This window comes from Rhinoderma darwinii, chromosome 9 (assembly GCF_050947455.1).
Source record: "Rhinoderma darwinii isolate aRhiDar2 chromosome 9, aRhiDar2.hap1, whole genome shotgun sequence".
NCBI lineage: Eukaryota > Metazoa > Chordata > Amphibia > Anura > Rhinodermatidae > Rhinoderma > Rhinoderma darwinii.
In genome coordinates this window covers 88681403-88696138 of record NC_134695.1, presented here as the reverse complement: position 1 = coordinate 88696138, position 14736 = coordinate 88681403, and the positions used below count along the sequence as shown (strand labels likewise).

At 42.6% G+C, this 14736-nt stretch overlaps 1 protein-coding gene across 1 annotated transcript in view; it reads left to right on the top strand.

The window, feature by feature from the left end:
• Positions 1 to 12: 12 nt before the first annotated feature.
• VPS35 (VPS35 retromer complex component) overlaps positions 13 to 14736 on the top strand; it is a 49404-nt gene continuing 34680 nt past the window's right edge. Inside the window, exons 1-5 of the mRNA XM_075838422.1 lie at positions 13 to 158; positions 4133 to 4231; positions 12439 to 12535; positions 13832 to 13955; positions 14176 to 14358. Coding sequence (XP_075694537.1) covers positions 129 to 158; positions 4133 to 4231; positions 12439 to 12535; positions 13832 to 13955; positions 14176 to 14358 — 533 coding nt within the window. The 5' untranslated portion in view covers positions 13 to 128. The remainder of the gene's footprint in view (positions 159 to 4132; positions 4232 to 12438; positions 12536 to 13831; positions 13956 to 14175; positions 14359 to 14736) is intronic.

Genomic DNA, 14736 nt, shown 5'->3' with positions numbered 1-14736 from the left:
TGATTGGCTGCACTCACTATCCATCATCCCTTTCATATCCAATCAACGTAGAGCACCCTTCACTACGACAGTTGACCAATGAGAAGCGCAGTGTCTTAGAGAAAGGCGGGGCCGTGTCTGCAGGTCACATGACTGGAAGGAGAAGCGGAGACATCATGGTGAGTTTTGGGGTCTCTGATCCCCGATGTGTGGGGGACAAGCCGGGGGATTCCTGCGGGAGCTGCTGGGCGTTGTGTACGGACTGGAGGGGCTGGTGGTCCGGTTATAGACTGAGTACTCGGCTGCTGGGCGGTGCTGGGCCCGGACTGCTGTCTAGTTGCTTGGCCTGTGCCCGTATTGCGGTATTAAGGGCTCCTTATAGTTGTGGGGTGTGTGATGTGATCTATAAAGCTAATCCGGGGCGGCAGAGATCCTGTGCAGGTCATAATCCTGTGTGCGCTGCCGGGATATAATGAATATGAATGTATATACACCCGTATACTATGTGGTCAGCTGTATATACTATATATTACATGTATATCAATGCCGCGGGTGCCTTACTGCTGATATGACATGTACCCGCTCATTATACACATATATAGATTTATATTGGTGTCCTTCGGTTCCGCTCAGGTGTCCGTCATTTTGACAGAATGCAGATCTTTTCTTCATGTCAAAAATGACAATCTGCGAACGAATCCCGTTATGGCGCCACTGACGCATGTGTGCGCGTTGTCTTTCCGTTCAGGTTTTCCGTTAAATGAACGGAAAGACAAACCGACAGCATGGTCTCCATTTGCAATCCCATTCCTTTATTTTTTGGGTTTGTTTGCGTCCGTTCCGCTAGATTCCCATTTTTCTCCCGGAAGCGATGGAGCGGCACGCTACGCTATTGTTTCCTTGAATAAACGGGACACTAGCTCCACTTTTTGTGATGTGTCGTGTAGTTTTGCAGATCCTTTTTCTACTGATCTTCAGTTATTCCTTCACGTTTTCTCCATTCACATTCAGAGCGGCTTTCTGCTGGTTGTCCTTGGAAACAGACGACAGTTAAGCTCCACCCCATTGTCAGACATGTGACCTAACACATTTTAGAGATCGCAACAAATCTCAGTCACGCACAGCAGGAAAAATCCGCAGAGAAGCCGTTTATAAATTGGCCTGTGGCCGCGGTTTTTCGGGCGTAATTCCTTCCAGCACTCTGGTGTAGTCTTACGCATTGTTTCCGCCTAGTGTGTTCCTACCCTTAACCCCTCAACGCATTATCACATAACTGTACGTGATAAGGGTTAAGGGGAAGTAGGGAGCGCGCACACCGGCTGAGCGCGCTCCATACACAGCGGGTGACGTCTGTGTGACACAGCCGACACCTCCCTGCGACGGGCGGAATCAAAGATCACTTTGATTCTGGCCGTTTAACACCTTAACGCCACAGTCAATCGCGACTCCTGCATTTAAATTGTTAGAACCAGGGGGGCACCCCCTCAAACACGCCCTGGGCACCCCGTGGCATGATCGGCTGTTTACAATGGTTGTTATGGCAGCCTGGGGGCCTAACAAAGTCCCCCGGGTCTGCCATCTTTGTACTCCTTTGAAGCCTTGCCTCTGGAGAGACTGTCAGGATCCCGTTATACTTCAATACATTAGTTTTGCAGTATATCATGCAAGCGTTCGAACAATCGCCGGTTCAAGTCTCCTAGCGGGACTAATAAAAAAAAAAAAGGAAAAAACTGTTAAATCAAGTTTCTTACAGTGCAGCTAAACGTTTGACAAACTTCTGACATCTCATAGTGACATGTCAGAAGTTTGGATTGTTGGGGGTCCGAGCACTGAGACCCCCACCAATCGCTAGAACGAAGCAGATGAAGGTCTCGTGTGAGCGCTGTGCCGCTTCGAGTCTGTTCAACTTTTTCCAGAAAACCGATGTATCGGAGCACGGGCTCATAGACTTTCTATTGAGCCCGTACTCCAATACATTTATTTCCGGAAAAAGCCGAACAGACACGAAGCGGCTGAGCGCTCACACGAGTGAACGCCGTAAAAAAATAAATATATAAAAAACGCAAAGGTCACCTTAGCTCTCAAAAAAATGGTATAAAAAGTGATCAAAAAGTCGCATGTACCCCAAAATGGTACCAATAATGACAGCTCGTCCCGCAAAATTTTAAGCCCTCACACTGCTAAATTGTTGGAGAAATGAAAAATTCCTGGCTCTCCGAGTACGGCGACACACTGTATGGGATGGAGCGATCGTTTGTTCCCGCACATTTCTGCTATGTCGGCGGCACGTCACTGTTTACACCGGGAGATCTGCTGTCGACTGATATTTCTTGCTGCGTAAACGGGCAGATCGGCAGATGATCGAGCGTTTGGCCGTTGATCGGCTGATCGTCGCCCTGTTTACACAAGAATGATCGGGAACGAGCCTTCATATGAACACACTCGAATATTGGCCCATTTACAAGGGCCCCAACTCCTCTGAGCTCCCACAATGCACTGCTCTCAACTGGAAAATCCGCAGAATTCTGAATTCCGCTTTTGTTTCGCGAGAAACCGAAGCTTGAATCCCCCGTCGCCTCGTTTTGCAAGTGCCACACTCTGCTCGGATTGACCCTACCGTCCAATCAGGAGACCAATAGAGCCTTCACTCAGAGTAGAGGGGCGGAGCTGACAGCGTGCACTGAGGAGAGCCATGGAGCACTTGCACTTCAAGTGACCGCCTCAGTGGCACTTGAGACCACAGCATCGGGGGGATTAAATGTGCAACTAGGTCTCCCTCTACCGTATATCGTGGTTTTAGAAATTTAGAGGCCACAAAACTGTTGACAGATTCTCTTTAAGCCTGCAGAATTGTGAGTGCAGCTCTGGAGTAAAATACATGCTGGTCATAACCTCGTGCTTGTGCTCCGCTAATATATATTCATTAGGTACAGTCGAGGACTTCTTAGAGTGATTGGGTTACCCTATTCAAGGGACCACGAAGCTTATTACGGGATTTTGGATGGGTATTGAGGGGGGTTAAAGGCTGGCACGGTGCCCACGTGTAATGCATTGATGTGCCAGGTTCTCTGGATGGCAGGGGGATCTCCTCTATAATGCCCTAGTAGTTTTATTTGTAGATTAGCTGTCCCATCCCAAATAAAGGGGTAACCGTGTAACACCTGGTGCCATTGCGTGCTCCTGAGCAGGCTAATATCGGGGGGTCCTGAGCGGACGGCTTCCCCCTCAATGACTTCTATAAGCTGTAGTATTATAGGTTATATAGACCGGGGTTGTTGCTGTTTATGCCATTCCCTTATATATTTTGTTTTGTTTTTCTTTGCTCCCTCACGTCTGGTTTTCAGGGCTGCAGAATAATTCCGTAATAATTTTGCCGTCGCCTGCGTTTACCACAACTATTATAATGAATAACGATTCCTAGTTATCCAGAACGCCGACATATTTGGTTGTTTTGCATAATTCATTCTTATTGCTAAACGCGACGATGGCCTCCATGCTGCGGGGGCGGCCGATGTGGTCGCGGATTAATATTCAGCCTGCGAGTCGGAGCCGTAAAACATAAGAGAGGAAGTTGAAGTGTTGAAAACGGGCCTCGTGATTACGCATTTCTTGTCATTTGGGATCTATGGCTCCATGGGCACAGCGAGGACTATGAGCCAGCAGACGTGTTGGCGAGACATCTCACTGTGCCCTCTGACCCTGTACTTTTAGGATATGTTCACACGTGGCGGAAATGCTGTGGAATTTCGTCATGTATTTTATCCGCGGATTTAACATGCAGATTTCTGGCAGAATTTGGACGTTCCCTTGATGACCTATTTCTAGGATTTTATCCCTCATTGTGTTATGGCTCTGACCTCTACCGATCGCTAGAACGAAGCGGCTATGGTGTGTCGCTCGATAGGGCCCAATACAGTGCCACTCTTCTCCATGGGCAGTGTGTGGTACTGCAGCTCAGCTTCACTCAGAGGCCAAGCTGCAATACTAGGCACAGCACACGGATGATGGGGGTGCTCTGTCTGGTACGTCTCCAAAAAAATCCCGCAATCTATAAGCGGATCCCGCTGAATGTGTCGTGATGCACTGAAATGATCTATGGCCAGCGTTCACACCACTGCGTTTCTGTATTTAATTTTTATAATTTTCTTCCCAGCCGACCACACAGCAGTCCCCGCAGGATGAGCAGGAGAAACTTCTGGATGAAGCCGTCCAGGCGGTGAAAGTGCAATCCTTTCAGATGAAGAGGTGTCTGGTAAGTGATATGTAGAGGAGGGGTTAATGTAGACCTATTGGTGCAAATAAGTGGTGTTACCCCTGGCAACCACTCAGAACCCAGCTGTCATGGAGATATAAGCAGTCAGCTGATGGGTTGCCATAGGGAACGCGACTGTACCGACCTGCCCTGTGTAATGCGGTCTTCTCAAATAATGCGTGTATAAACTTCAACCTGAAATCCTCCTAGTCAAAAATGGAACGGAGTACATGACAGGAGCAGGGGAACGACAGGAATAATCTTTTTGATTCATCTTCTTTCTTCGTTTCCTGTATACAGTTCACTTGCTCAAGACTTGATCTATGAGCCAAGTTCGTGTATGTAAGGCTATGTTCACATGCTGTGTTTTCGGCCATTTTTTTGGGGCATAAACTCTGAACGCCTCCAAACGTCTGCCCATTGATTTCAATAGGAAAAGCAGCGTTTCGTTCAGACGGGACGTTTTTTTCATTCGGCCGTTTGAAAAACGCACGTAAAATAATGCCCCGTAAAAAGAAGTACATGTCACTTTCATTGTCAATAGAAAACCAGCTCCTAAAAACGCATAAAAAAATCTTTGATTCTTTAAAGAGAACCTGTCGCCTGCCCCAAAAACTCCAGCTGGCATCTGTTAGATTACGGGCGCCTCACAGATTCTGCCGCTTTTTATTTTTTTCTTCCAGCCCCCACCGTTGCAGAGATATCAGTGCCGTTTAATTTTGGTGCCCGATATGCAAATAATGCATTTGAGTGTCAAGTGGGCGGGTAACACCTGTCACTAAATAAGAGGTAACGGCCCACTTGACAGTCAAAAGGCCTCATTTACATATCGGACACCAGAACTAACGGCCCCGATATCTCAGGAACGGTGGGGACTAGAAGAAGAAAATAAAAAACATCAGAATCTGTGAGGCGCCAGCAATCTAATTGGGATGTCAACTGCAGTTTTTTTAGGCAGGTGACCGACCGGCTCTCTATAAAAATGGCTGAACATCTGAGGCTGTTTTCCCTTGAAAACAGCTTTGTATTTTACAGCCGTTTTTACTTTAGCTTGTGAACATATCCTAAGGGTTAAAGAGGATCTGTCACCTCCCCTGACTTGGCTGTTTTAGTAAATACTTGTATTCCAAATGAAATTACAATTCTGGAGTATATTTTCTTAGAACTCTGCGTTGTGCCGTTCCTCTGTTATTCCTCTTTGAAATGTATGAGTAAATTGACAACTTGGTGTAGCCATTCCCCTCGTCAAAGGGGCGTGGGCTAACAGTCTCATTGTCATCACTGATTGGTCAGTGTCAGTCTGTGTAAGGACACACACACACACACACACACACACCCAGTTGGTAACACCCAGTTGTCAATTTATTCATAACGTTCTAGGAGGAATAACAGAGGAACAGCACGATGGAGAGTTCTAGGAAAAGATGTTCCAGAATTGTTTTTTTTTTATGAGGAATATAATCATTTACTAAAACAGACCTGTCAGGAGAGGGGACAGGTCCTATTAAAATGCTTTATTTATTTATTATAATCCTTATGGCAAGAGCTCCACAACGATACGTCGCCGGCGAGTTGCAGTCAAATCGCAAATTTAACTTTGCTGCGATGTTTCCCTATGGAAGAAAAAAAAAGTTATCTACCATTTTTTCTTGTTGAAACGGTTCTAGGAAATTGTCAGTTCTGTGGCGAATGACATTACGGTACTGCGTGGATAAAACACGGCCGCCCTCCGCTCAGGAAACCCCTGTCTATCTGCTCTATTAGAGTATATTGATGTGAAGGAAGGGGGGCCCCCCGCTCATGGTTGCCCTCTATAAGGCAGAAATGATGACTCCCACTCTGACAAACATAAGACACCCGTGTGTTACATGGACGGCCTTTCCTCTGAATTGCCACCTTGTAATACCACGTTTCCCCTGTAGTGGCCGCTGCAGGGAGATGTCTGACTGGCTGAGGCTTCGGGAGTAGGATTCATGGCTATCAACTGATCGTCACGCTCTTTTCTTACGGAGGAAACTGCCAAAACTCTCATTGTTGCTCTGATTCACTCTCGTCTTGACTCCTGTAACTCATTACTAGTCGGTCTTCCCCTCACTAAACTCTCCCCTCTCCAATCTATCCTCAATGCAGCAGCCAGGTTCATCTTTATGACCAACCGCTACACCAACGCTTCTAATCTGTGCCAGTCACTGCACTGGTTGCCCATCCCCTTCCGAATAAAATTCAAACTTATTACTCTCACCCACAAAGCTCTCCACAGTGCTGCACCTCCTTACATCTCCTCCCTCATCTCTGTCTACCACCCTACTCGGGCTCTACGTTCTGCCAACGACCTTAGATTAAAATCCTCCATAATCCGAACCTCCCACTACCGTCTCCAGGATTTCTCTCGTGCTGCACCCGTCCTCTGGAATGTGCTACCCCAGACAATCAGATTAATTCCCAATATCCACAGTTTTAAACGAGCCCAGAAAACACGTCTTTTTAGACCGGCCTATAACATTCCCTAATCTGACTCCTTCCCATGGCCCTACTTTTAGATTAGTCATCAGAATAAGATTCCCTCACGCTCCTTCTCTTCATGTCCGTCATACACGGATACTGGCTGGTGACCGGCTCATGCAGCTTTATGTTACCACCGCATGTGTATAAAAATGGCCGGACCATTGTACAGAACAAACACTATTACACCTTGTGTCTCCCTTATGTCCTCATAGATTGTAAGCTCTTGTGATCAGGGTCCTCACTCCCCAGGTTTGAATTGTAAATGAACTTTGTCACTATGTAATGTCTGATATTGTTTGTTTCATGTTCCCTCTAAATTGTAAAGTGCTGCGTAATATGTTGGCGCTATATAAATAAAGATTATTATTATTATGTATTTTTTTTTTTCTGCACTGGATCTTTTTTTCAAAACTTTCACTTTTATTAGAAAAAAAAATGGTATAACTTTTTATAGGTTATTCAGCCGATGGGTACGGTATTGATTATACCATTAGTAAAGTCAACCGATCAGGCTAAACTTGCAGAGCTCAGATAAATCCATCCTGCGTTGCGTTCATCTCCCATATGGTCTCCTGTGTTATTTGCCGATGTTTTGCCAGATCTGTGTGCCGGAGACGACTTGTTTCCATGTTACTCCGCAGTGAAGCGTTGCCATAATTGCTGACAGTTTTCTGGAACATTTGGTCCTCCGGGTGCCGTGCTGGTCTCGGCATAAATTTTTACATAGAATCATCATAAGTAAATGTATACTGCTGCTGTATACTACTTGTAGGAATAGAGCAGAGAAACATGCCGGTCATCCTTAAAGGATCAGTAGAGCGAAAATGGGACCCTCACCAAAAGGATTGGAAACCCCAGGCCCCCCAATCAACTATCCTGTTTGCATTGGGGTGGAGTTGTATGGAGCAGTAACTGAGCTTGCTCGCTGTTGTTCCATGCGACTCGATGGGACATGCCGAAACGGCTGAGTGTTCATGTCCCTTTTTAAAATGCTCCCCTTCCCCCAATAATTTGGGGTCCAACTAATATAAAGCTATTACAGGAGTCTACACAGGAAGTGATGGAGTGTAGCGCCACCCGCAGAGACCAGGGGAGCTGCGTACAGAGCCTTGTGTGTGTGTGTGTGTGTGTGTAAATATATATAGTCAAGGCCCTTATACACTGGCCAATAATCGAACGAGGGCTAGTACGAAATCTCTTTTCCAATAATTACACTGTGTGAACGCACGTTTGTCGGCTGATCAAATCTTTTATGCGGCCCAAAAATGTTCTTGTCGGCAGCAAATCTCCCCGTGTAAACATGGGACGTGCTGCTCAGAGGTTAACGATCGTTCCATACAATCTGATCATTTCTTATTTTGATATGTAGATCGGCGCTCGTTTACCAGACAGAATATGTGTAAAATGGCCTTTACTATCGTACCGTATCTAGGCCTCCAGCAGTACAACTTGCCCAATCTTTCATGATAACGAGATGACTCTGCTCATCATGTACCTGTATATACAGCAAAGCTGACAAGTGAGCTGCAGGAGATATTGGCTTTTCATGACTGCTCTAAAACTGTCATTAAACACTGTCCCAAAAATAAAGGAAATAAATGGTCAGTCCTGGCTTAAAAAAAAAAAAGGTCTGACCTCCCCCGCCCCAGAAACCACACAGTCTTGTCCATGGGCTCTGTACTGTATTGCAGCGAGCAGCATTACCAGACGCAACCTATTAGTGTTCCTTTGATTGTTTGATATTAACGCTACAACCGGGCTGACTGCTGTGCGGTGGAAAAGTATAGCCTAAAAAAAATACGTCTCTTCTGACTTTTGCGGGACAGACCATAATAAAAAAAAATTAAAATACATGTCAAAAAAGCCAAAATGTGGAAAAAATAAACAATACCCCCGCTCACAAAAAAATGTTCTCCCCCGCCAATTATTGTTGTAACGCTAGCCCTGACCCAATTACACTAGAACAGACATTTAATATATCAAAATTTATAGACCATCATGATCACGAATAAAAAGTCTATTTGGGGGTAACACTATATTATTGGCAGAAAAAAATTGATACAAAGATATAAAGCATATTTTCTAACTTTTTTTTTTTTTTTTTTTAAACTATAAACCTAATAATGCTGAAAAGGCAAACATTATGTGTATACAAATGATAAATAAAATAAAAAATATCCTGCATTGCTCAAAAAAAAAAAAAGGCTGAAAAATTGCGCCGCAAACCAGACAAATAAAAAAGTTACAGCTGTATAAAAATAGTTACTGTTTGTGGTCCTGAACTGGTTAAACAAAAGATCAGTAAGCAATGCTGCATCCTTGGTTGTACGCTATTAGAAAAACATGGACGCTTTCTTCCAAAAACTGCACCACCCCTGTCCTGGTATTGCCTATAAGCTCCATTGTAATGAATGGAGCTGCAATACCACGCACAACCTGATGACAGGTGTGGTGCTGTTTTTGGAAGAAAGCGTCCATGTTTTTCTAATCATAGACAACCCCTTTAATTTCTTTGTGCTGCAGAGGAAAAAAAAAATAGTTTCTATGGAGAAGATTTGCACGTAAGCGCCCGTCGCCCCGCATTTCATCTACACAACCGCGTGCGGGTATTTGCCTGCTATTGCACAGTGAAAGCGGAGAAAAATTCTACATAAAAAATAATTGTTGCAGAGCCAGTGCCCGTCTCGCCTGGTCACATCGTATTCCCCGTCATTAAACTGATCCGTTTGGTAGATGTTGATTATAATAAATGGGACGAATTCTCAAGATTTATTATTTATTAAGTGACGATAAACCACTTTGCATAATCATGATGGAGCCTTTGTAGGGACATGTGGCATTTTTCAATTATATTTTTCGGATTGTAGAAATTGGCATCGAATATCTACACTTAATTGGCAAATTCACCGGACCCTTAGTAACGTGGAGTAAAACAATGCTGAGCCTATTTATTTTAATGGAGCGCAATGAATTAAACCACAGAACGCGCTACAACTCATGCCTGGCTTATCAATCCACATCTGCCTAATTTCCCACGGGACAGCGACAAAAATTGGTTCTCTAATCAATGTAAATCACTGTGAGCGTCTGGGCTGGCAGGACAAAATTATCCACCACCAGATGCAGACCGTGATCAGCCCGACCTGTCACATCCCACTCCCCAATAGTTCTTGATTATTCCGGTAGTGCTTGATGCGGCAAAGTTATTTTTTTCTTATTTAAAAAAAAATAAAAAATCTATAAATATAAGGGCAATTCAAGGAACAATCATGAAACCGAATGATAATGGAGCAGTAAATATTGACAAAATATAACTACATTATTACTGTCCCAATATACAGGTCTACAACTCCTATAACATTGCTCTCTATATTCAGTAATATAACTACTATAATACTGCTCCTATTTACAAGAATATAACTACTATAATACTGCCCCTATATACAAGAATATAACTACTATAATACTGCCCCCTATATACAAGAATATAACTAATATAATACTGCTCCTATATACAAGAATATAACTACTATAATACTGCCCCCTATATACAAGAATGTAACTACTATAATACTGCCCCCTATATACAAGAATATAACTACTATAATACTGCCTCCTATATACAAGAATATAACTACTATAATACTGCTCCTATATACAAGAATATAACTACTATAATACTGCCCCCTATATACAAGAATATAACTACTATAATACTGCCTCCTATATACAAGAATATAACTACTATAATACTGCTCCTATATACAAGAATATAACTACTATAATACTGCCCCCTATATACAAGAATATAATTACTATAATACTGCTCCTATGTACAAGAATATAACTACTATAATACTGCTCCTATGTACAAGAATATAACTACTATAATACTGCTCCTATATACAAGAATATAACTACTATAATACTGCCCCCTATATACAAGAATATAACTACTATAATACTGCCACCTATATACAAGAATATAACTACTATAATACTGCCCCCTATATACAAGAATATAACTACTATAATACTGCCCCTTATATACAAGAATATAACTACTATAATACTGCCCCTATATACAAGAATATAACTACTATAATACTGCCCCTATATACAAGAATATAACTACTATAATACTGCTCCTATATACAAGAATATAACTACTATAATACTGCTCCTATATACAAGAATATAACTACTATAATACTGCTTCTATATACAAGAATATAACTACTATAATACTGCCCCTATATACAAGAATATAACTACTATAATACTGCCCCTATATACAAGAATATAACTACTATAATACTGCCCCTATATACAAGAATATAACTACTATAATACTGCCCCTATATACAAGAATATAACTACTATAATACTGCTCCTATATACAAGAATATAACTACTATAATACTGCTTCTATATACAAGAATATAACTACTATAATACTGCTCCTATATACAAGAATATATCTACTATAATACTGCCCCTACATACAAGAATATAACTACTATAATACTGCCCCAATATACAAGAATATAACTACTATAATACTGCCTCCTATATACAAGAATATAACTACTATAATACTGCCCCTTATGTACAAGAATATAACTACTATAATACTGCCCCTATATACAAGAATATAACTACTATAATACTGCCTCCTATATACAAGAATATAACTACTATAATACTGCCTCCTATATACAAGAATATAACTACTATAATACTGCTCCTATATACAAGAATATAACTACTATAATACTGCCTCCTATATACAAGAATATAACTACTATAATACTGCTCCTATATACAAGAATATAACTACTATAATACTGCCACCTTATGTACAGGAATATGACTATTATAATACTGCCCCTATATACAAGAATATAACTACTATAATACTGCCCCCTATATACAAGAATATAACTACTATAATACTGCCCCCTATATACAAGAATATAACTACTATAATACTGCCCCTATATACAAGAATATAACTACTATAATACTGCCACCTATATACAAGAATATAACTACTATAATACTGCCACCTATATACAAGAATATAACTACTATAATACTGCCACCTATATACAAGAATATAACTACTATAATACTGCCCCTATATACAAGAATATAACTACTATAATACTTCCCCCTGTATACAAGAATATAACTACTATAATACTGCCCCCTGTATACAAGAATATAACTACTATAATACTGCCCCCTATATACAAGAATATAACTACTATAATACTGCCCCCTATATACAAGAATATAACTACTATAATACTTCCCCCTGTATACAAGAATATAACTACTATAATACTGCCCCCTATATACAAGAATATAACTACTATAATACTGCCCTATATACAAGAATATAACTACTATAATACTGCCCCTATATACAAGAATATAACTACTATAATACTGCTCCTATATACAAGAATATAACTACTATAATACTTCCCCCTGTATACAAGAATATAACTACTATAATACTGCCCCCTATATACAAGAATATAACTACTATAATACTGCCCCCTATAGACTATAATTAGAAGCTCTTCTTGCAGTCCTATTACTGGAGTAGGAGGCAGTTGTAACATCTGTGCACAGTCTCTTTTATGATGGATTTATATAACGGTAACTCCCGTTTCTAATCATTTATTCCTCAGGATAAGAACAAGTTGATGGATGCGTTGAAGCACGCCTCTAACATGCTGGGAGAACTCCGCACCTCCATGTTATCTCCGAAGAGTTACTATGAGCTCTGTATCCTTTCAGTACCTGTGAGTCTTCAGCTTTAGTCTAGATAGAATATTTGGAAAGCTTGGCGGTGGAGTACCCCTTTATTAGACTTTTTCCTCCTTTTTACCCTTGCAGCTCTTTTCTGTTCCTTGTCATTTTGTATCTTCTTGGTTTTCTTGATCAGTCGCTCCCCTCCCCCCCGGTGACACTTTGTTGACTTCTTCCCGTTGCTGTAAGCATGTTATTTCAGAGTCCTGTCACTTGTATATAATTGTAGATGACGGGCCCTTCACACTGATTGCTGTTGGGGTCATCATACTCCTCTTGAGGACAGCAAAATTGCAGTCGCTTCTTCATATTGTCACGTTCAAGACTTCGATCCATGACGAGATGTTACATCGATGGCCGGTTTCTTCTTCTATCTGTCGCCTGCGGATGAAGCTCCGATAACATTTATGACCCTCCGACACCCAGAACTGTCTATTAGTTTTCACTGGCAGTGAAACATCTCCTTGTCTCGTGGTTGCTCCTATTGCGCCCCCTCATGGCCATAATTTTACGTGGTAATGAAATACATGAGCGATCATGGTAAATTCGTTTTTGAAGTGCGCCTATGGGATTATTTAAGGTGTTCTCTCCGCATAGGCGCTGGTGTCTCACTTCTAGAATATTTCCCCGTTAACCATTAGAATGAAGTTGCGCTAGAAAAGCGCCACAACGCTGCTGCGGGTTTGGCCGTTGTCTGTAATCGGCTTCTGAGGAAGTTGAGTAGAGCCAACAAGAGATGATGTTTCAGTGGAAGGGGGTCTCCGCGACATGCCACCGATGTCTATGCTGAGACAACCCATTTAAATGCCATTTCCCATTTAAAGGGACATTCCCACCTTGGACATTTACGGCAAATCTACGTTCTAGTCTATAAATGTTCGATAGGTGTGGGTTCAACCTTTGGGACCTACACCTATCTCTAGAATGGGACCCCGATCCTACCTTCTCTTGCTGCTGTCCGGCCACGACGTGGTCTGGAGTACGATAACAGCCGAGCTCGCTGATCTACATTGTTTCCACAAGTCCCATAGAAGTGAATGGGAGTTACAGAAACAGCGTAGCACAGTTAGCACTGAGAAGAGCGCCGGGATACTTTTTTGTAGCGATCATTAGGGGTCCCAGCTAAAGCTAACCACCAGTGAAGACTTTTGACATGTCTACGACCTATCCAGAGGTTTTGTACACTACTATAGATTCAGGACCAAATTAATTTGACCGTGCGTGAAATCTGCTATTTAGACGGTCATGTGACCTTAATGTGATCCTCCTCAGACATGGCGATCTCCGACGAGCTCCATTACCTGGAGGTTTATCTAACAGATGAGTTTGCCAAAGGAAGGAAAGTATCCGACCTGTATGAACTTGTCCAGTATGCCGGGAACATCATCCCCAGGCTGTGAGTAGGACTGTTGGTGTGGTTGTCATCCTAGCACATGGAATGGGATTGTAACCAGATTATAGAGCTCTGCCGGCCCCTTTATTCTAGTCTTCTGTGGCCTTCGCTCACAGATCCCCTTCTGAGGTCTCAATCACCTGTCTACGCTGTGCGGCCTCTGGGGGGGGTTCGTATTTACCTGTAGATCTGAGACCTGACTGACTTGTCCTTTCTCTCTCAGTTATCTGCTGATCACTGTCGGTGTCGTCTACGTGAAATCCTTTTCCCAGTCAAGGAAAGACATTCTGAAGGATATGGTGGAGATGTGTCGCGGGGTCCAGCATCCGTTGAGGGGACTCTTTCTACGCAATTACCTTCTTCAGTGCACCCGGAATATCCTGCCGGACGAAGGAGAGCAGACCGAGTAATGATAGCCATATCTATGTCATTAAAGGGGGTTATCCCACCAAAACAACTTCTCGCCTACATGATGGGTGATATGCGTTTGATCACTGCGACCCCCACGCATCCAACAAACGGGAGTCCCCTGAATGACAGAGCGGTGGTTACGCATGCGTGTGGCCTCTCTATTCCTTCTCTATAGGGCTGCAGTGCTTGTACATAGAGCATGTGTGACCGCCACTCTGTACATACAGGGGATTCCGGACACCCGTTCTCCGGACTGGTGGGGGTCCCAGCAGTGTGGGTTAGAAAAATGTTTCCAGATAATTATACGTTACATTCCTCATGAAAAGCGCCAATTCCTGGTGGTGTGTACTGGGCATGTAGACACATAATCTGC